Source organism: Bolinopsis microptera, chromosome 5 (genome assembly GCF_026151205.1).
Source record: "Bolinopsis microptera isolate Bmic1 chromosome 5, MBARI_Bmic_1.0, whole genome shotgun sequence".
Taxonomy (NCBI): domain Eukaryota; kingdom Metazoa; phylum Ctenophora; class Tentaculata; order Lobata; family Bolinopsidae; genus Bolinopsis; species Bolinopsis microptera.
In genome coordinates this window covers 3,587,610-3,611,602 of record NC_087076.1, presented here as the reverse complement: position 1 = coordinate 3,611,602, position 23,993 = coordinate 3,587,610, and the positions used below count along the sequence as shown (strand labels likewise).

General features: G+C 38.1%; 2 protein-coding genes and 1 long non-coding RNA gene across 3 annotated transcripts; 2 read left to right on the top strand and 1 right to left on the bottom strand.

Moving 5' to 3' along the window:
• Positions 1-206: 206 nt before the first annotated feature.
• LOC134814860 (squamous cell carcinoma antigen recognized by T-cells 3-like) lies at positions 207-16,427 on the bottom strand. Its single transcript, XM_063823158.1, is given in 14 exon segments — positions 207-1,180; positions 1,183-1,398; positions 1,502-1,578; positions 1,735-1,878; positions 2,037-2,114; positions 2,243-2,461; positions 3,006-3,144; positions 3,323-3,478; positions 3,702-3,835; positions 4,004-4,178; positions 4,428-4,546; positions 8,026-8,176; positions 12,739-12,825; positions 16,338-16,427. Coding segments are annotated over 14 exon segments (2,658 nt in total). The 3' UTR covers positions 207-307.
• LOC134816039 (uncharacterized) lies at positions 8,721-9,145 on the top strand. The gene is made up of 2 exons (XR_010160343.1): positions 8,721-8,812; positions 8,957-9,145. It is a non-coding gene; the product is annotated as an uncharacterized LOC134816039 (long non-coding RNA).
• LOC134814674 (FMRFamide-activated amiloride-sensitive sodium channel-like) lies at positions 13,039-16,209 on the top strand. The gene is made up of 3 exons (XM_063822841.1): positions 13,039-13,167; positions 13,316-15,163; positions 15,357-16,209. The coding sequence occupies exons 1-2, from the start codon at positions 13,039-13,041 to the stop codon at positions 15,134-15,136; spliced, it is 1,950 nt and encodes a 649-aa protein (XP_063678911.1). The 3' UTR covers positions 15,137-15,163; positions 15,357-16,209.
• Positions 16,428-23,993: the final 7,566 nt, after the last annotated feature.

The following is a 23,993-nucleotide window of genomic DNA, read 5'->3' as shown; positions in this document are numbered from 1 at the left end:
CCGTTGACGTGAGACGTAATATTCAATAGAAACTAAAAATCTGTAACTCTGCAAGTTCAAAGTCTGCAAGTTTAAGCTTAAGAAAGAATTTCACTTCTCAGTCATGAAGCAGTTAATTTTGGCTTACCTTATCGTTATTAATAAGTTAAAAGACCCCGCTAACTGATAAATATATTGCAAAATCAATCGATGAGTGTCAATGACAATAAGTCTTCAGACTTAAATCGGAAATATCGCCTTTATTGGGAACATTACTAATTTTCCAATGCAGTAATCATTAGCCAGGTAATATTAATATTATTATAAATTACTTGTAAAAGAGTTTACTGAACTGAGAGTTCGATAACATTTGTTTAGGTGCTTCATCACGACTTATAGCTTTAGACCTGCTTTCTGAGAGGTTACCGAGTGTGCTATTACTATCAGTCAGGGAATTAGAAGCAGCCGCTTTATTTTCGGTCTTTACTTCGTCTGATTGTTTAGTCTTAGGTTTGCTGATAGCTCGCGGAATCATGAAGTTCATCTTCATTTTCCTCTTAGTGCCGTCTTCAGCTTTCTCAGAAATCAAAGAGGAATCAGAGTGTTTTGGTGCAGCTGATTTTCCCGGAGGGTTTGAAATAGCAACGCTCATTTTCCTATCTCCTATCATATTATCGTTTAGTTCAAGAATTGCTTTCTTAGCGGATTCGCTGTCCGAGTACTCAACGTAAGCAAATCCCTTGAACTTTCCACTCTTGGTAGTTACCATTCTAAGACTTTTGATATCGGAGATTTTACCGAACATGTCTCTCAACTGAGATTCAGTTGTTTCGTAGGGAAGGTTATTGATAAACAGTTTGTGACTTTCCATACCCATCTTATACTTGAACTCCGTTTTATCGTCAGCAGTCTTTTCTTTGCACTCGTTAACGTAACAAGGTCTGTTCAGCACAGGCACTCGGTCCATCTCCAGAGCAGCCATCACCTCTTCTCTTCTGTGGAACTCAACGTATCCGAACCCTCTAGACTTGTTGTTGACGCTCTTCACCAGTCTGATGTCCACGATACTGCCCACGTGCTTAAACGTGTTGTTCAGATCATCCTCTGTCGCATCGTACGACAAGTTACTGACGAATATAGTCAGAGGGTATTTGCTCTTGTCAATTTCTGTTGAGTCTGTGGCGGGCTTTTTAGGGAAAGACGTTTTCTCTGACTTTTGGTGTTTTGTTTCATAACTTTAGTGTCCTTCTGATTCTCGGGTTCTGATGAGATTTTTCTTTTCTTTGACGAGGCTGGTTTATTGTCGTGTTTGTTCTTTTGATCGTTTTTACTTTTACCAAAACCTTCTTTAGCGTTCGGCCTGCTCTTTCCTTTGTTTTCCGATGATCTCTTGTTTTGAAGAGCCAACTTTTCGGCTTCCTGAAAGTTATCTAAATTGACGATTATGGTCGAAAGTGTACACTGTACAAACGACACCTTTAAAGAACTGACTATATTCACTAAAATAGTGAAATAAACCAACCTTCGCTGATTTTTCGTCAATTTTCTTCTGCTGTCTCCGACACTTCACTGCTGTGTTATCGAACGTTTCTAGCGTACCTGTCAAAAATACTACATAAAACGGAAAGAAGTTGAGGAACAGGTTAATGAACTTGCTTTTTCTATAACGCTAATAAAAATATTATATTTATATTGTGTGAACCAAAAACAACTTGCGACAAAATAACAGATTTTATGGTTAAGTTGGACCCATACCATGAACACTCTCAAAGTTCAGGAATCTCTGAATAATCATCTGAGGATTGTCTGTGTTACATTGAACTGCTTTCTGGTATATCCTCCTAGCCTCTGTGATATCACCAAACCGTAGCTCCAGTGCGATATACTTCAGCCACAAACCTGACAAGCATAGGATGTAACCTTGAAAGCAATCGAGTAGAGTCGATAAAAAAATGCACGAATTTGCTTGTTCGTATTTTTTGTATTATTTTGTGAGAGAAATGTAAAATTGTAAGGTAATAAACTTGTAATTTTGTGATGTACAATTATCAACTCACTGGTTTGTTCTTTGTAAATCTTGGATTCAAAAAGTCCCGACATCAAAACTCGAAAGCTTTGTACGTCATCTCTCAATCCTCGCATTCAGCCATGAAGAACGTTAACTCACCTAAATTCACGTCGTTATAAAATCAACCCAAGAAAACATCAAACCCATAGTTTAAAAGAGCGAAGTATTTACATTTGAGACAATTACTGAACATACCTTGAGGGTCTCCTTCTTCTCCAAAGGTCTGGTTGATGAAATTAATACCCCGCTGAAAAGCTGCGTTCAGAGGGTTGTTATCTAGATGCTTCTCGGATCCGTTTGTATTGAGAGGCTGGAACCGTTCCTGTCTCCAGTGACACGACAGATAACACCTCCAGAGGGATAAGTGGCTGGCTGAGTCCTGGAAACCGTTCTTCAGTGCTTCTTCCAACGTCTCTGGGTATAAAGAGTATCATTGCTTTCATAGTTTTAGCTATTCTATTTTCATTATTTGACTTTTTGCTGATTGTGGTACATTCTATTTGTCATACAAAGGTCTTAAAATCGCATAAATACACATTGTTGCCACGATGGAACTCTAGACCGTTATATTTGAGGAACAAACAATTCTGAAAATCAGTTGATAATTATTACATTAATAATAATATGAAATCAATAAAATCAAATCAAATCATCAAAACTTCCAGCGATTTCTATAAAACTGAAGAAAGGTTGGATTTGTTGAAGAATAAATAAAAGGATTAATAACGACGTTTAACATCTCAAATATCTCCTCAAAAAGTGCCAATTTTGGGTGCAAACAAACACCAAGATACTAAAAAAGATGAACTAGAAATACCGGAACAATACTAATTATGAAAACAACGGCAACTGAAACTACAGTCACAGTGCTTTTGTTCCTCCGGATGAAGTTCCAGAATCTTCTTTTTCCAGGAGCACTTAAACCACTGAGACTATGAGATTATTTAATTGTACTAACCGTCAATGTGGGAGAAGTGAAGCTGGTAGCGTTGCTGAGCTAGCATGTATTGAGTCCACACTTCTACTATCCAGGGAACATTCCTTACTGCTCTACTGTACGCTAATAACACCACACTTTTCACTTTTAGGATTTGGTCCTGAAACATTTAAAGGGATCAGTTTTATGATCTCTTTGCTTGTTTTTATTATTTTCGTCCGTCAAAGATTTTGAATTGTTCCAAGCTTTCAAAATATCAAGTAAAACCAAAAATAAAACAATGAATTGTAATGGCTGTTCCGATCCCTGGAGGTAGGGCCCAGCGTCCCCAAACTCACCAAGTATCTGAGGTAGTCGACCCATCTGTTGGAGTTGAGAGGATTGTCTGTAATAGCTCTCTCCATTAAACAGATGACTCTAGCAGGGTCACCGTGTTTTCTCTCATGCTCGATATAGTAGAAATACTCCTCCTCGTGTGGAGGCGCAGTGTTATCCTGAGAAGAAGACACTGTAACACTGTGCAACACTGTACAACACTGTTACACAATTGTAACACTGTAGCACGAGTATAACACTGAATATAGGCAAACAATCAACGCAACGGTCCTTGAAGATGCAAAGTGCAATAGTAAATGTCAACAATGAAAACTTAGCTAAGTTGCAGATAAGTTTATACATTTCTTGATTGTAATTCTATAAACAAATGAAAGATCTTACCAGCGCTTGTTCGTAAGAGGTGACAGCTTGAAGTTTCTTGAGGGCTGTTTCGTATCTGTTTTGAAGGGCAATAGGAATGTCAGCATGAGCCCCTCCTAACCAAGTCTTATACTCTGACATTGCATACTCCAAACCTGAAGAGTAGAGAACACTAGTTTCTATCAGTTGTAATTGCTAACACGTCCTTACACAAAGTAGCCCAGTAGTAGATTAAAATATGAGGCCTGCACTTGTAACACCTATCATCATTCGGTCAACACACACCTTTAACTGCTACAACAGACAATGTATTTGAAACGAACCGTTGAGAGGAACAGCAAGTTGTCTTTGAAATAAGTTGTCCACCCTGCTTCTCTGTTTGTTATATAGGTCCTGTAGGAACTCCTTCTCAGTACAGTTGTCCTCCGCAAGCTTCTCTTTTATAGTTTGTAGGAGTGTGTCCTCATACTGCCTGTACTGATCCCACAGCTCGCTACCCTGGTAACACCAGTAAGTAGGTTATGTTTCTTTATGTATTAGCTAAATAAATCATCTATCCAAGACAATATGTAGTAGGAGGCCAGGGGTAGGAGGGGGTTAAGAGGGAAGGGGGGGGTTAAGAGGGGAGGAGGGGGTTAAGAGGGGGGTAGGGGGCCAGGGGTAGGAGGGGGTTAAGAGGGAAGAGGGGGTAAAGAGGGGAGGAGGGGGTTAAGAGGGAAGAGGACTGTATAATGATTCCACACAAACCTTTGTCACGTGAAGCCCAATGGCAGATAGAGCTTGCTCAAATATCTCTCTAATCCTGGTCTCTTCATAGTCCAGGACACTAGTTGCATCAGAACAGTACTGACACCACAACCTCACCGCTGGGAGAGAGGAGAGGTCAGAAAACATTAACAAACCCCTTTAGCTTTATTTTGCTCGCGTATTTTGGTATATTTGGATAGATCGTAAACTTTGGTTGCTTTCTAGCTAAAATTATCCGATAAGAATTCATTTCTCTGATACTAATTTGACCGATGGTTTGACATCCCATATTTTACTGATCATGATTTGCTGACCAGTCACAGCATGATTACAAACCAAGAAATAAGCCGATCAAATTAGTTTGTATCCGGGGCGAATAATTGAACACTTACTTTAGTAACTAGTGAGATAATTAGGGTGTGTAAATGGTGAGCAGGAGATCGCCCTATTTGCAGTTTCTACTTTGCACTCAAGTTAGTAGCGGATAGTATCTCTTTAAATATATTGTTTAAGCTTCTTTATACGGATATCAGGGGATATGAGGTTAGCTTCTTTATCTGATGACAAAGGAAATACAAAACAGTTTTCTTTTAATTTAACATGTTAATTTATAGAATCTTCATACCGTATAACAGTATGAATAAAGTGTAGATAACCGAGTACAGTTTAAATCTTCTTCCTTATTCATTTCACGTGCAATTATAAACTAACTCTGCATTATTCTGCAGGTCGAAATCTGGAAATAATGATAGAAATAACAACCTATCTGATAAAACTGCGCCCCTTTCAACGGAATTAGAGAATAATCTTAGTATTAGAGGTAAACTTAATTATCACATGGACACCATAATCCATATACATTATACATAATTAAACGTATCCAAATTTATTGACATTCGATTATCTGATACTAATAATAGACGACAATTGTTGAGATCAATAATCAATATTCATTTCTAGTTCATCCAATGCTTATATAAACTGTCAAAACGGATGTCGATCTAAAAATTCACACTCTTAATTTGCAATTACGGCTTTGGTGGCACATTAATTTAGTCACTAGATTATTTTTGACGCTTCCTTTGGCAATTGGCATGAGTGTTGTTTGTTGCCTGTTTGTTGAAATGATACCCTACGTAAATTCTTTTGTAGATGTCCTGCGTAAGCGGTCAAGTAAGACAGGATCCTACTCTAGCAACAGTTTGAGTATCACATCACAGAGCTCATATGATATCTTGACACCATCCAGTGGAAATACTTCACCCCCATCAACTGTTGTAAGTATTATGAAATAAGCTCTAAGTAGAGCCCCGAGATTCTTATTTCTTATCCTGACTTTCTGTTTCTTTATCCACGAGGAACTTTTCAATAAACTCTTTTTTAATTCCAGGACAGCGGGACACCTATTTTCAACACGCTCAGAAAAGATGACAGTTCGAGATCCGGGAGTTTATCAGGAGAATACCTTCTGTCTAACAAAATACCCAAATTTACTGCAGCTGAGCTGAACGAAACGAGGAAAGAATCTGTGGAATCCAAGGCCTCAGAAAAACATTCCAAGTCCCGTAATAAACCCCAGAAGTCATTGAACACAGAACACATTCCTGAGTATATTTCAATTGATGAACCAAAATCTAACGGGTCCCTATTATGTCGGACTGTTTCAATGTCCACCGTTAAAAGTTGCCCTTCCACTAAAAAGAGACCTCTAAGAATCTCCGAACTCTTAACCGACTATAATTCAGAACTATTGGAAGAGGTACCACTATCAGAGAAGAAGATAACAGTTCACTCAAAAAGCTACAAATCATTTAGACAGTCTTACAAAAACATAACGGAGCCTAAGATTTGTCAGAAACACGTGACAGGTGCTACCGGGGTTCGTGGAACAACTTCGTTCCAGTCGTCCTATGAGAAGTGGAAATCAACTACTTCTCATCGGCCATTCGGGAATGGTTTTGAGAGGAAACCGTTGAGTTTGTCTGGTGATTCGAGCGATAGCGGTGATGAGAACGGTTGTCAAAATTTTAATAAGGATATTAGGGACAATTATTTTGTAGCGAAGATCTCCTATAATGAATCAGAGACTGAATCAGAATCCGGTTTCAACAGTGAGGAGAGAAATAGTAAGGACTATTCCCTACAATCATTCGTTGCAGTGATCAATGCAGGTTCAGATAGTGAGGAAGATTCGTCAACCAGCGAGGACATCTCCCCTTCAAATCAGAGACACACTTCTTTAAACAGCCCCAAATCTCATGGTCTATTTATCAACTCTGGGATAAACTCAACTTTGTGTGCTCAAGTTGTACCAGCCAAGAAACTTTTCCACAACGTCAGAGAGCGACAGTTAAAACAGAACTCGCTGCTCAAGGAGAAAGTATTGGATCGGAGAAACAGTCAGATCAAAACACCACCAGCTAATTTAATTATAGATCAACCAAAGGAAGAGATGTCTCCTTCTGACCCGCATGTTGAAAAAGATGAAGAAAGTAAAAAGGGGTTCACCACACCACCAGTCAAGAGAACTTCAAATATTCCAAAACCTTGCAGTTCTACTCCTAGTCCGGCTACTCCTAGTCCGGCTACTCCTAGTCCGAATACACAAAAGAGGTTGAAGTTGAAACTTTATAAGCCCATTACAATAAAACCCTGTCCCATAGACAGTAACTCACCAGAGAGAAACAAGCCTCGGAAACATAGTAAATCAAGCAGAGAAAACACTCCTCAGACTTCAAGAAAAGAATCAAGCGGAGAGAACAATCCTCAGACTTCTAGAAAAGAATCAAGCGGAGAGAGCAATCCAAAAAAAGGGCGAGAGAAAACTCCTCAGACTTCTAAAAAAGAAAGAGACAGCACTCCTCAGACTTCTAAAAAAGGAGGAGATAACACTCCTCAAACTTCTAGAAAACAAGGTAAGACAGCTCCCCAGACTGGAAAAGAATGTCAGAGTTCTAAATCTTGTGGTCGTACAAAAACTGGGTCAATTCAGGAAAGAATAAGATCGATAGAAGAATCTCTGAAAACTCGGGGTAGAAAAGAAGTGCCGATTGGTGGAGCTGCAACCGACAAGAGAAGCTCGCTCGGATTACCTCCTAAAACACCAAACTCAGTCCGATTACCTCCTAAAACACCAAAATGTCGGCGAGTAAGGCATTCAGTGGACACCACAGGGACAGTTGACAAGGTTTTGCAGGGCACCGTCTTGTTCAATGATTGATCAAATGTGGGAACAAGTTCAAACTTGCTAGAAGGATAACTTGGTGCACAGACAGTCATGTTACACTAAGCCAAGTTGCACCCAAAAAGGACGATATTATTTGAAAATACTGATTTTAAAGTGCAGTTGGTAATATTGAACCTTTTTTTACGTGGCCCTTTGCCCGTGTCAGATAGATATTTATGTTTTGAATTCTAAATTTATATTTTTGTTTTGATCAAATTAGTGGTAGTGAATTATTTCTAAATGTCTATAAATTCTTCATAAGTTAATCTGTTTGGGAATTGTCGATTTGGTATCACTAAATAACTTCAATTTTGTTCATAATCATCACAAAGAAACTGTAAATTGAAAGTAAAAGAAACTAAAAAGACTCACATGAGTAGTCGTTGACAGCCCTGGAGTAGAGGTTCCTGAGGGTGTCCCTGACTCGGGTCGGATCCAGAGGGAGAAAGAGGCGTTCCTGCTTGATCCAGGCTAGCCACATCTCCGGAGTGAGGGGGAAAATACCACTCATCCGCTCTCGGACCTGAGAAATGAGATTATCAGTGATTTGTATTGCACAGAAACGTTTTTCCAGGGTCTCTGAATTTGATTTTATATCCGATATTTACAACACTTTACTTCTAAAACAGAGAGAGAGAGAGCGAGAGAGAGCGGTTTGAACAGTAATTGTCCCTCTTGCGCAACTTAGTACTTTGAACGGGATCGATAATTTGTTGTAACTAAACGTTTTAAAAATTAGTTAGAACCAAATTTTCCTAAATTTATTGAGAACGAATTTTGACCATCTGTTTTTGCTGGTTATACGCCAAGTTATACGATCAGACACAAAGGCCCCTAGCAGTCTAATCAACATCAGGCCAGGAGTTAGAAAGGTTATTGTTTTGAAAAAGAGAGACAGATGTGGAATTAATTTTAAAATAATTACCAGCACCACCTGCACCTGTCATAAAAACCAAGTTTCGCGACAAATCATTTATTTTCTAACTTTCTCAATTTTGAGCTAAGCTCCAGAGTTCCAGAATGATGCGAGGTTTGCTAGTAGTATGTTCTCTATTGGTGGCGTTGTCCCTGCAGCTACCCATGACTAAACGGGATGTTATCCTGATAGAGCGAGATCTGGGCTACTTCTGGGATATTATCTCTAAGTTCTACGAGTTAGGTAAGAGGTTCTCAGTATTACAAACTAGCGCTGCAATCATCCTGTAGCGTTTTCAAAGAATAGTAAACATACAATTTAAAATTCATTTGCGAGACAAATTCACTATGAGATGAATATAGCTCTATTCTAATTTCCAACAACCAGGAAAGGACACGGTCTGTCACAAGAGTCTGATTGAGATTTTGGAAATGCTCAGTTTGCCAGGTGCCATGCTACATGTAGTGAACGTTGCAAGACAGACATTCTGCGGAGGATACTACGACTGAAGCTAATCATGAAATTGTTAAATGTAATTAATTAATTAATTATTTTAATTGTAATTAATTATATTAATTACTTTGTAATTAATTACTTTGCATCACAATGTTAATACAAAGGCGACAAAATATTAAATACTCTTACAGGACCTGTCTGGTGTATCATATTTCACACTTGTGTCAATAAACGGAACAAATTTTCGAACAAAATTGGCATAGATTAGGCACCAGTGGTTTCGTAAAAGTTTGGCAAAGTGCCATAATTTGTTGGTTATTTCCCATCTTGTCATGAAGTTTTACAAAATATTCTTAATGATACGGAAGCCATTACCTCATGAACTAGATTTACTGTACCTATACCTATCTCAAGAAGTGTTCTGCAAGCCATAACAACAGCTCACACTTTTCCAACAATAAATCAAAGATATTAAATCAATATGATTATCAGGGTGCAATTGGATAGAGATATAAATCGGGTGCTAACTGTTTTCCAATTAACAATCACCTGGTATGACGTGATGATAACTGGCAGTGCTAATTACTATTGTTTTATTCAGTAGCAGACTTGGGGGAACCAAACTAATCCGGCCCCCAGAGAGATCGGATCATGTCATCCAATCAGTGACGATTAATTTTATTTGAAATTATTTTATTTTGTGCCTGGTCACCTGCTAGAGCTTGATCGGATATAAACCCGCCATTATTTGGTTCCAGTTTGAATAGTCATGGAAATTTTGTAAAATCGTCAACCAATGAAATGGTTGAACATTGAATTGATAGTATCAAATAGTTCTCAATTAGTCTTGTGTGGCTTCATGCAATGTGTCTAAATCAATTTGAAGCAGAATAGCTCCACCTCGGTAATCCGATAAAATCTTTTTTCAGATGTATTTTCAACAGATATCCGGCCAAATTTACAGCATTTTTGTATGCTGTCTTCTTCTGGTCACGTGTGCTCCAACATGAATCAGAAGTTACTGGTCATATAGTAGGTACTGTCAATTTCTGTTTACTTGTGCCAGCCCTTAAACCAGTCTCAGCATTTTCCCAGCTTAAACATTCTTTGTTGCCATTGTTTGATTTAATTTTATCCCTGTATCATTCTGTATTATTTAATAGAAGATTCAAATCAAATCACGTAGTGGGTCACTTATTTATATAGTTGCACTGTACTGTGTAGTATGGTAAGTTGTTTTTCCCTCAAATATCATCTTCTGTTTCAAGTAAACAGTTTCTCGTCATTACCCAGTTACAGTCGGGGAACCAGACACAAATTGGGGCCTACAAAGCCGCGCCCAGTTCAATAGTTATTTGCCGGTTTATATTTGATAGATACCAGATCTAGCTCATCTTGTGGTGCCCTCCATTAGTCTTTACAACCCAAGTCTACAGTGCCTAATCGTTAGAGATAACGGTCAAATCGGTACCTTGCTATGAAGTTGTAGAACAATAGGGGGTCTACAGGAATACAGCATCCACCAAATATAAACAATGACCATGTAGGTGCTTAGTACAACTCTATTTAAAAGGGTCACGCGACAACCGTGGCGACGTGGAATGTTGACAACATCAATGTTTCTACCCTTGTTGGCCAGGGTTGTTTAGATGGCTTGCTGTTGATTCCAGTATAGACACTTTAAGCAGTAAAGCTATCACTCTCACCACGAAGTTATCAAGGCATAACCACTGTGGTCATTATAACTTTCTACTCTATACTACTGTTTATGATATTAGCACGCACTAAGGGCTGCTCATCAGTCAACCAGCTACAATTTCTTTTGTAAATACCGCCTGTTTCAAAGCATGTTATCTATTCTATTTCACTTATTTATTTATTACAAATGTATAAATAAAAATATATACTTTGCTTACCTTCACAGGTCACAGCAATGGCTCCACTCATAGTTGCACCTATGGCCCGATGTAATGACCAGTTTACTCGTCATCAGCTAGTGTCCCTTATTTTGATTACACTTGGTCACTTCACACTTGTCAAGGCATTTTTATGGGTCTTCCGGAGAAATTTTTATTTTATTTCTGATAAAATGTTGTAAATTTGTGTAACAATTTGAAAGTTGATTAATTAACAAGAAATGCGGCCGCTTTTCTTTTGTGGATGGCCGCTCAATTTCCCGATCTGTGATGGCGTATTTATCATATTCCATACAACCTGGGGACGGCCCAGTCTTTACTGTTTATATAAACATGCAAATATGGCGAAGTGACATGCCGACTGCCGCCCAGTTAATATAATTCTATATTGAATTTGAAAATCGTGTATACTTCTATGTAACCATATGTTTATTGTTTATGCAACCTGTACCTGACACGGATCTGTGCAAAATAGTAATACTAACTCAAAATAATAATAATATGCTATTAATTAGTGCCTAGTGGGATACGTACATGATAAAATTAATAATGTACTTGGTTGGTTCAGCGCCGCGCGCCAACAATTATATAATTCAGATTGTCACGCAAAATAACTTTGCGCAGGTAGTCACGTGGGCGATAACAGTGCTCGCAGGCACGTACGGTCGCACACACGGTCGCAAAGCTACCATATTAAAAAAAACCTCGATCGCTAACCCTTGTCCTTGACTCTTTTGTGCCTTCGGCACTTTGAGTCATGGATCGGGAAAAAATAGCCCAAACGTTATAGTGAAGTACTTGTAACAAGGACTCAGGAATGTGGAAATTGACAATACTCCCTTCGCTCACAAAAAAGCATCAGCTGCTGCACGCAACTCATTTTCAGAGAGCTGGAAGACTCTGGAATGTTCTCCCAAAAATTTTCAATACTCTGGCAAGCATCAAGACATTTCTCCAAAACTTCCTGGACACCCTTCCAGACAAGCCCCCTATCTGTGCACAGATAATTAATCGCTTTGATCTGTGATCGTTGGTGTCTAATCGTTTTCTTTGAATATGGCTGGAGCCTTGCATACAACTGAGAATACAAAAACCACTAATTAAATCGTATATTATAACGTTTGCGTCCTCTTATTCTTACTCAAGCATTCCCTCTCACATTTCTTATTATCACCAATAATCTAACATATTGGTCTAACAAGAGCTTTATTTTGCCAGTATCATTGCAAGATTCCGTTGTCATCGCTTACAATTATAAGCCAACATTTCACATAACTGCGGTATTAGTGGGGATCAGCCTTTGACTCCCATAAAGTTGTTTCATGAATCTAAGCCTGGTAACCAGGCTTTTAGCAACCATCTTGCCAAATCTACAATCAAGAGAGGATCTGCACGTTCTGACAAGGGAACCCGCAAACTTCCTATCTATGCGAACTAAGCTGATTGTTTGTCAAGGCACTCATCAGATCTTTTGACCGTCCAAGAGCAAGGCTGCTTCTCGATTGTTATGTTGCTGCTCGTGGAATTGTCAAATTGCACAAATGCGCGCAAAAGACCGTACGTTACTTCTATAAATCTGTTTGGAGTTCGCGGTTAAGATTTTGCCTCTCGGACTGTGCCAGTTTGTGAATGGGGAATATATTTTCAGTAACCTTGTTGCCACTCTTTGGACATGTTCAATGCAGATTAAGTATGAATTCTAACATAACAAAATTGTAACTCAAATGTACTCCCTCATTTGTAGAGCATTTTGAAGAGCAATATTTTATTAAACTTAAGACTAAGAAAGTGTCTAACCTCTCTACATCGGTCCACATCGCCACCCTTATTGAGAAGGTTCAGTAGTTCAACATGTGTTCCATAGTCGTACGGGTTTGCTACAATCTGAAATAAATATCATATCATAATCTCATATAGAATTGTTATCAAAACTTTCAGAATATGAAATGTATTTGAAACTTAAATTAAAACGTGCTCCAGTTAAAACAGAGGACCAGTAATTCTTAGAGATAAAATCTGTAATACATTTAATTTATTCAACGAATATGAATTTTTGAGGCCGAGAATTAAACCACAATTAACTCGTGTAGGTGATATATGGTAGTGTTAACTGTTGAACCCTGGGAGCTGGAGGGGGAGAAGAATGTTGACACTGTCTCCGTCACCGCATCTCAACCTGCTCAGCTACTTTTTGGGTTCCAAGATCTCGCCAGCGACTATTTTCAGGTATGAGATTAATTCTAAATTTTAGGTGAGGTATGGTCCAATTTTATTGCTTATCAAAATTAAAGATATTTAACTGTCTGACCGTACCATAGATTTCTTTATTTTTAATTTCTTATTATTATTGATAATCTAATGCATCTCCCGGCAGGTACTACAACAGAAAAGCAGACCAAGATTTTGCCGAATCATATGGGCCATCCTGATTTTTACACTAGCTGGTTTCACCTGCTATCTATCCTACCGTCTCCTGACCAACTACTTCAAGTACGACTCTTTTAACAAGAGTGTAATTGAGTGGAGGTCTGGTGTAGTGCTACCAGCTATCTCAGTGTGTGGAACCAACTACCTCAACTACTCCAAACTCAAGACAGCATTGGCAGCTGACAATGAATCAGAGGAGCACAGAGAAGGGGAGACTCTTCAAGAGGAGTTTGATGCTCTCGTAACTGATTTCAGAAAGTATGAGAGTTACGGTGTCAACTTGACTGCAGAGGATTTGGAAAGAGCTGAAGATTTGAAGCATTGGGAGGATAAGAAGGGCTCCATTGCGGTTAGGTTTAGAAACGATATTCTAGACATGGTTGTAGGGCACTTTGAGTTTCTGTTCAGAGGAGTAGGCTACCACATCACAGAAGAAAACAGAGCGGAGATGACAAACCCAACCGAGCTAGGTATGTGTCTGGAGATTAATGATAAAGGCGAGCTGGTACAGGACGTGTTGGGAAAGAACGGCAGGTTAACTATCGATGTAGATGCCAAGGTTAATGACTATCTCTTCACGACATCCAGCAAAGGTTTCGTGGTGTTTATTAGAGACTACGACGAGACAGTTATGCTTAACCAGGGTGGGTACCTCGTAGCACCGGGTACAGAGACCTTTCTCAAACTCTCTGCTAAAAACGTAACCCGGCTGGGAAAACCGCATGGTACATGCCAGAATAAGTTGAGCAAGTATTCCAAGTATGGGAAGCGGTTTGAGGGAGTAAGAGAATGTCAGGAACGACAGCAGATAGAAGCTATGATTAATCACTGTCATTGTATCCCCTGGTATTTTGCAGAAAGAATGTACACCGAAAAAAGGTTAAATGTACTAGATGATGCAGTTGCGGAGGTTAAGAAGGCCCAGTCTGGTAAAAAACGTAGTACTTCAAGTGAAGCCGAGCACGAAACTCATACTGAAACTGGTACTGAAACTGAAACTGAAAATGAAACTGAAACTGATACTGAAACTGATAATCACGATAAAACTGAGAACAACATTCCACACAGTCCACACATCAACCATCGTGTTGTAGGTAAAGCTAAAGACTCCCCAGTATTTCACTCTAACTACACAGAGTATATCTGCACCTTTGTACAACAAAATCTGTGCAACGGTCTGATAAGTAACGAGATAAAGGAAGGAATTCTGCAAATGGAAGAATGTCATGAGCCATGCACGTACAACGAGTGGGATGTTGAGATGGACACAACTGTTTTCCCACCGACCAAGGAATATTTTGAGCATTTTGTCAAATTCGATGCTCATCTCAGAGATGAAGCTGATTTCAGCTATGCCCGAGAAAATATGGCAAGAATCCACATTTTCTACAAAGATCTAAAAGTGGACAAACTGTCACAGATGAAGGCTTATGATGAATCTAGTTTCATAGCAGAATTTGGGGGAACAGTTGATATCTTCATAGGATTCTCTTTCTTCACAGTAGCCCAGCTCATAGAGATTGCTATTGCAGGATTGATACGGAGGATCCAAGCAAGAAGAAATATAGCTCATCAAGAAAAAGCGACGAGCGGAACAGTGAATACTGAGATAGAAGCACAGACGCCAGAGAATGATGCAGATAAGAAAGATTTCAAGACTTACGGAAACCGCAGTGCACTTGAAGAAGGTAACGCTGTGAAGGAGCCAACAGTGGCAGCTGAAAGTACCATAAGTGAAGTGTTCGGGAGACTGGTTGGTGGTACATGACCCTGCTTTCTAATACCCTCCTTGGAAGTGAGTACAATAAAATAGTGAACATAGCATAGTTCTCTAAATAGTTCTCCTATTGTGACTCAATGAGACCTCGTGAAATGTAATATTTCTTACAGTTACAGTGTTAATTGTTGAAAAGTAACTGCTCTCAGGGTTATAAAAAGTGCAATTTGTTTTCTATGTTAGTTATCTTAAGATAATCACACTATTTCAGTGATCAACAATACAAGGGAAATTTATTCAGTAGCTGTAGGAACGGAAAAGCTCCCCAGCTAGACTCCACGTTATCGATTACGAGATGGAGTCTTCTGACATCTAGCTAAACGGCAGGTGCTGCGGACAGACTGCAGTACGTGATCCGGTCTGAGATCCTAGCTAGACGGCATAGCACGTAACGCGTTACGTGATATTAAACATTACTGAACATACATGTTCAGTAATGTTCTTGCAAAAACTCTTTTATGTTGATTCATTGTTGTTGCGAGGTAGATACTGTAATTGAACTCGATGATTTATTTGGCAATTGTTCAGTATTTATAGTTAGGCCTTGTCTTGCCGCTGACAAATCATCCGATCTCATTAATGCTGGCCCTGTTACTTACAACACTTGTAAATTTGAACAATCTTCTAGACACCTATATGCCCGGTTTATTTTAATGAGAAAGTTATTTTACCGTTCATCAACGTTAGTAGCTGCTTTCTCAGATATTTAGAAACTATGATTGCATACTTAGGAATATTAAAACTCAGATTAGTTTTTAGCCACATTTATTTATTAATGTGGAAATATAGAGGTTAAACTTTTATTTTTTTCCACTGTATTTAGTAAAAAGTTTCGTCGCGTTTATGAAACTTGGAATTGAGTATATTTCCAGTGTTCACTATGTCAGTCACACTGGATCAAAGAGTCCTCCTAGTTGGAAAGACCACTTTGGACACTATCTGAATACGATTTTAATGATCTTTACAGATAGCTGTATTGTTATTCATAACAGTAATCATAACCAGACTTTTAGCATTTCCGACTTGTAAATAATGTAGACAGCTGAATTATATTAGAAATTATCAAGGATTGTTTTACTGCCTTTTAAAACATAAATTAAAAATTATAATAACAGGTATCTCAATCATTTATACCACAAAACAATCATACAATCACATAGGCACTATAATGAAGACTATAAAACTTAATTACCTTGTTTTCCAATTCTTGTACTTTGGTTTCGTCTACAGATACCTCTTCATCTTCACTTGAGGAGCAACTGTCATCTTCACTTCGTGACATGGCTACATTCAAAGAGAGATAAATGATGGAGGATAAATCTTAAATGCCTCCTATTTGGCGCTAATGAGTAATGACCACCATTAAAAATGGCTGTAAATGGTATTTTTTGGCAATTTCTTCGTAAGATCTAAATTTGCTCATGCACTTATTTGTCCGGAAGTCTGATATTTTCCTAGCAAACATTTTTAAGATCTGCCCATTGTGCTAGCTGAACAATTGTTTTAGACGATTTTTGAATAGCAGAAGATGTAAGCTAGTTTTTAGCTTATTTAATTGACAAAATATCCGCAAATAAACAAAATATGAAACCTATACTTTTTATTTTGACACATTATTACTATCTATTCTGAAATATCTAATAATTCTGGAAATCTCGTCTAGATGAATTAATCACAAACTAGATTAAAACAACAGTTTGGATGCATTTGATCAAGTGGATCCTAAAAACAATGTTCTTCTGTCTTTGATGCAGCAAATAAATTAGGAAGTTATAAATGTACAAAACACAAAATCACGATAATATATTGTAGTACCTTACTAGAACTACATCGAATTTTCATATACTAAGGTCTTTCGTAAATAAACATTTGAGGTGTAAGATAGATAGATATCGTTTTAAAGGTCACAGGACATCTACAGTCACCAAATCAAAACTGTCATTACATTGATAAACTTCAAAAGTGTTTCACTAGTTTCAATTTTAATACCTAGCTAACAATATCACAGAGTGAAGTAAAATTACCTTACTTACTAGCTTATTATTCTCAATTTATTTCAAATATTCAGAAAATCATAACACTCCTGTACATATATCTGCGGCCACAGGTCATGTTTTGTATCAGTCAATTTTAACACTAAATGAGACCCCACAAGAACAACCTTCTTCTGCTTGGGGATTATCAACAACTCTAAATGCAGCCCTGATCAGCTCTTCATGATACTCAATAGTTGATCCTGTAAATTATGGAAGTTAAAAAACTGTAAATTTAAAATTATCTCTTTGGAATGGTCTCTGCTTCTTTTTAGTTTAGTGTGGTTTAAAATAAAAGATGTTTTAATTTTGTCTTAGCCTTATATTGAGTTATACTCTTGTTCATTTTTACACATTTGCTCACATCACTCACAGTCAGCCGCTCTGACATGGTTAACCACCTTCCTTGTGTTGTTGGTTAATCATATGAGCGGGATATAAATACCTCATTTCATTTCATTTCAATACAAAAATCACATATCATCTAGTTCAAATACATAAAATAGGTAAGCTAAATGGAACCTGTCATAAAGTCGAGGGAAATCTTGTCGGTTATTATCCGAATACCATCCTTTTCGAGTACAACATCCTCATCCCCTACAGCGTCATTTATTTCAAACTTGTACTGAAACCCGCTACATCCTCCTCCATCAACTGTTACTCGTAGACTCCTCTCCTCTGAGATATTCACTTGTTTTGGTGACCTTCATAGTATGATGGAATAGAATTAAAAAGTATCCCATAACAGCCAGTGCAGTAGAGTACAACCTTAATGAATAGCTCAGACATGTAAACTTTAGAGACAAAAACTTGTATGTATGATGTGTATTATACATGCAGTTGCTTTAAAAAGCTTTCTATATATAATGCTGTTTAGAATATCATAATACTTTATAAAGCATTCTGTTAAAGTTGGTTCTCATGGCTAGGCACATTGGCAACAGTTCTCTGTGTTATCGGTAATAATCACATTATTACGATAAAAATAAATAATAGTATGTCTTGCATGTAATACTTACCAATACTTTTAAGTTGCTGAACTGTAGATGGGTCGATGACGAGTTGGCTTAATTTTCGAAAGTGAGCATTAAATGCCTTCACAGCAAGTCTTCCAATGAGGGACATATCATCACAATGGCTAAACAGGAGTAAAAAATTCACATTTGCAACTAGTTAAATAACAGCAAAGTATATCATTCTAAATTGTAATTATTCAATATCTTACTTCTTTTTTTTTTTTTTTTTTTTTTTTTTTTTTTTTTTTTTTTTTTTTTTTTTAAATAAAATGCAACCTACTAAAACCAATGGGGCCCTCCCCGGGGTCATTACTCTCGCATTTGCGAGAGTCGTCCCTAAGGTGTGAAAGTAGGTCAAGATTTGTTCACACCAAGCCCTAGCATCGCTATTTGCTGACCATCTGCCTTCACTGAAGGTATGTTTTTAGAGAGTGGAGGCCGACCGTCAGCTTGGGATGCAGGGCCAAGTGGTCAACAACGTCAAGGCCCCCTTCCACATGGGCCATGTTGGTTTTAGCAGATACTGTGGTAATAAGATATGAAGTGAATGAGTGAAATGAAGTGATTGAAAAGGGTGTAAAAGAGGAAGAGCTTGTAAGGTAGTTTAGGAATGGAAGGAAGCAGGGCATGTACTACAAAAAAACAGTTAGTAGTACTGTAGGATAGTAACAATAACCATTGATAATAAATATCAAAGACAGCAATATAAATGGGGTGGACAATTTGCCCTAATCGGCCAAGATCGACACAATAGAACTTTTGTGGCCTATTTTGTCACCAGTAAGTGAAAGTTTAAGAAGTTTGATATATCCCTTACTATATCTTACTTCTTACTACTATCTTACTACTAGGTGACATTTATTATGATGTTTAAAAATAAAAGGCCATCCCTGTATAACCTCAAAATATCATCAAGGAGCTTTTTTCCCTCCTTCAAGATGCTGAATTTGTAGTCAACTTGGCTAAATTGCAGATTTACAGCCCTACTTGTCATGAAGCTTATACAAACTGTTGATTGAGATCATGCGTAATTACTGATAATATTATTGTTCCATTGTTGACAAATTTACATTTAACACAGTATGTTATTGCACTATTATTGATATTGTTGTAATCTCATGGCAATAGCTTTTCTATTTGAGCTGTTTAGTTCACAGAGAAGCAAATATAGTAGGCTGATTTAAATAGATATTTTGGAAACAGTTTGTTTCAGTAAACATTGAGAACCAGTACTCTTTGGTAACTGCATCTTCAACCTCAGTTTCATTTTGAAACATCAAGTGATCGACTGGTAAAGTCAAATATTATGTTCTATTCAAGTATTTTGAAGTGTAGTAGTTGTTAAGATCTTTAATTTTATACTAAATTATTGAGGTTTTATAACGTTTAATAGCGGGTATAATTTGTTATGTGGGTATTTAAAATTAGTCTGTGGGAATTTAAAGTTTTTGATCTCTTCTATTTATTGTTAATAAAATGCTCATTGTAGTGAATGATAATTAATCACTCTACAGTCGACTGTCACGTGACGAAAACGCTGCGATTTCATTGGTTAACCTGATATCGCGCCGCAGATCTCTTTAAACACAAATTATTCATCGCGCGTGCAGTAAACTCAAATTAAGTCTTAATTTATTACCGGAATTTGGCAACTATCAAACATCAGACGAGCTTTGAGGTCTCCTAGATTTGTTTATGTAAATTTCAAGATATTTGTACTATTCTATGTTGTATGTGCCCCAACGTTAATGTGGCTCTTGCTATGTGTTGGTTCAGCCGAATTAATTATTATGTAATCAAGTTTATTTTTCTCTTTTAGTTAGTTGTCATCCGGCCAAACATTAAGCAACTTATATTGCAGTTCCATTTATCAATTAGTATATCAAAATATGTCATTGTAATTTTGCATGGCTGAAATGTAACGCTTGATTTATATATATATAATAATTAATTGAATTTTCAAATAAAAAAAAATATAATTTTACGGACGAAATGATCCCAGGGGGGACTCCCAACCCACTGCTTCGGCGGGTAGTTGACGCACCTTTCACAAGCAAGAGCCACTTTGGTCTACTTGCTGTGAGGTGTCTCAGCTACATGGGTTGGGGTCCCCCCTTTTTTCTTTCTTTTTTTTTCTTATAGAGTCTACGGTACATGAATTCATGAAAGAATGTATGCAATAAGATTAAGAAATTACGGAAAATTGGTAGAACAACATCGTAAATGCTAATTAGTATTAACAGTGGTAAGTGTTTTTAAATAGATGACGTAAAAGAATGACGTAAAATGACGTAAATGAGTTTTTCACTTTTGGCAAATATTTTTGTGCATATTACGTTAACCTAGGCCTTGTATACTCTAATATGATCAAAGAACGGAATTTCTAGCTTACACATAAATAGAGATATCACGCACACTAAATTTCTCGCTGCACGCAAAATGTTCCTAGTTTGGGATGTTGTTCCCTCTCATATCAGTACAGTGTCTATGTGATATTTGTCTTCTTTTTTCCGTTCGTTAGAAGGCTCAATATTTCATTTTTGTAATTTTTGGATCGTTAAATTATTTGACCATTAACGGGTGATACTCGTAAAATATTTGTTCCGAATATTTTGTTCCCGGACCTGGGACCGTCGACGAGTCAAACTCGGCGCGCATCCTGGTAGGTTATAAACCTACAATAACGGCTTAGCTTTTTTGTTCACCGCACCCATTTCATCATCATCCGTGTTACCTGAGGACCCCAGGCTTTAATGTTGGTAAACAACGAATAGAGATTAGGCGGAATGACAGGCTGAGCGCGGCCCAGTAACATCGGCCGTGTCATATTCGTTGAAACCTACGATGCTTAGCCAGTTTGCAGTTATTTTAATATTTTCATCGTCATCATGTTATTGCACAAAACTGCATGAATTCAAAAGCAATCTAAGCATTTTAAATTGTCCAGCTATAAATAGTCTTTACAGCATCATGTGCATCATTGACGGAACCAATAACAATTGGTGCTCGATTTCTATCGTGGAATCAATTTTCATGCGGCCGGAGGACGACGCGCGAGTGCGCGGCGTTAAATTAACGATTCTGATAAAAGCTGAGTTAACAGTGCTGCACAGTGAATAATAATTATTTGATTGACGATGTCACCCTTCCAGATCGTTGCTCTGCGAATTAACAGATGCGAAGTAAGAATAAAAGTTTAATTGCGCGTTAACGGTTAATTGTAGCGCATAGCGTGATGATATGCGTTACTGGGCCGCGCACTCAATTGTGCTTCTCGCAACCACATTGTATCACGTCGTAACCCCCACGGTCGTTTCACAATACAGGGGGAGCCGCACACTTGACACTCGTGCGCGGCGGGTTGACAACAACCATATAGATCGGTGAAATGCGCTACTGTCATGTACCATGTATTGCTCTATCCAGAGCCCTAGCGCTTGCAGTAGCGCGCGCCCGCCTATTGGACCAGGTGAGCTTGCATGCTTGTGAATGTAGGTGTAAGTACAGCTGTACTGTCATGTAGTTTATACCTAATTAACCCCTATACACTGTCACTATCTACTGGGCCGCGCTCAGCCTGTCATTCCGCCAAATCTTTATGAACATAATAGCCTGGGGTCCCCAGGTAATGTCACTATGCACTATAGAAACCTGAAAAGTGGTTACTGCATATACTGGAGGGAGAAGTACCAAGACTACCTGCGCTACATAGACGCTGTTGTCAGCACTGCGCGCGCGCACGAACCTTCCAATCGGGGTTCGTGGATAGGTGCTTTTCTGTTTTCTGTTTTCTTGACTTGTGAATCAAGCGCGCGCGAAAGCACATGGTTAGGTGAATATACCATGTACTGTGTACTGGGCCTCGCCGAGCTGCGAAGAATTGACATCGTCAATTAAGTTAACGGGTGATACTCGTCAAATATTTGTTTCAAATATCAGGCCGATCATCGACGATCAGTCCAACTTTGAACTCAGCGCCCGTCTTGGTAGGTTATAAACTTACATGAAATTTGTTAACATCAAAAAATTTCTTTGCTCCCTATTTAATTTTACATTTTACCTGGCACGCCAATCCTTAAATGTGTAATGCGCAGCGCTGATCAGGCGCTTTTTTCAATATTCAAGCAATTCTCGTATAGCGAGCAATAGACTAGCAAGTAAAGTAATGCTAGTGGCTAGGTAAGCACCTCTTTACATATTAACATACACTTAATTATATATTACACATTGCCAATTGCATTCACATAGCCATGTGCCTACGCGTACTGCGTGACGCGCTTGTTTCACAAGTAGGATCGCGCGCTACTGCAAGCGAGAGGGCTCTGGTTAGAGCAACCAATTGCATGACACGACCATGCGACTATTACATATTGATATTACATATTAGGGCCTTTTCACATAAGAATTTTCTTAAAACTTGGCCTGGGCGAGCAATTTAGGGTCGCGAACCTAGTATTTCGGAATAAGGGTGGTAGTTAGTGTCCAATTAGCCGATGTTTATTGAATCTTTATTGCCGAGTACACTTACAGCTGCCTTCGGGTACTGGTAGTTCTTCTTAATATAATCTATTCACTATTACAATTGTAATGATTTAAATTTTAAGTGGGTTTTTGTCATATTTAACGTAATCACTAATAAATATGTTAGCAATTTTTACCCCCTTCGTAATCAACCATAATCAAGACCCCCCTCCCTCTCCTGACAGCAAAATTACGTAATCATGGCCTGACCCCCCCCCCTTAACGGGTGATACTCGTAAAATATCTGTTCCATATATTGGACCGTCGACGAGTCCAACTCGGCGCGCGTCCTGGTAGTTTGTAAACCTACAGGGTTTGTAGCGCGATGCACTACTGGGTCGCGCGCGCGCATCCAATAATGCTTCTCGCAACCACATGCAACCGTATGCAGATCGGCGAGATGCGAAGGATTGACATCGTGAATCAACTACAGGGTGTACCGTATAAAGTGTGACTTTTTTCCACTTTGATAGTTTTTGACAGAATTAAACTTCACGGTTATTTTTAACTAAATTTTGTCAGAAATATAGTTGAATTAATAACAATAATAAAAAATATGGTTAATAGTGAAGCACCTTCCAAAAAAAGCCACCCTTCCCAAAAATTAAATATTTGAGTCTGAAATTGACATTATTCATGGCTGAGGTCCAAGATTTTCAAAATATAATAAAAACGTTTTAAAGACCTTCCTCAAAATTCTGCCTGGACAATCTCTTCTAAATGATCCCTAACACATATTTTGAAAGTTTCAGGGTGATTAATCAAAAACAGTCGGAGAAAAAATATTTGATACATGTTTCTTAACGGGTGATACTTGTAAAATATCTGTTCCATATATACAGGACCGTCGACGAGTCCAACTCGGCGCGCGTCGGCCTGGTAGGTTGTAAACCTACAACATGTTTCGCGCGCGAAAAGTGGCATGCAACGTATGTAAAAAAAATATTTTTAGACTCGATTTTCACTACGCCAGATAAACTCGATTTTCACTACGCGTGATAGAAAATCGCTCGCACAATACAATTACTTATGAGCGCTGACCTTTGACCAGCGATAACTTCGGCTAGGAACAAAATTTTTTGATAGGAACAAAAGCAAATGATAGACATTACCCTTTTGCCTTTACTGTCAAAAATAGCTAAAATATTGATTTCGAACATTTTTTTCTTGAGACCCCTAAATTACAGCAAGCTTAAGTTCCTAAATTAGCATCATAACAAAATAGCAATTTGTGAGAAATCAAAAATTGATGGGGACTTGAAATTTGGAATGCATAAA

Coding starts and splice junctions, on each gene's coding strand:
- LOC134814674 (XM_063822841.1), top strand. CDS start 13,039: ATGGTAGTGTTAACTGTTGAACCCTGGGAGCTGGAGGGGGAGAAGAAT. Junction 13,168..13,315: donor TCGCCAGCGACTATTTTCAG/GTATGAGATTAA, acceptor ATCTCCCGGCAG/GTACTACAACAGAAAAGCAG.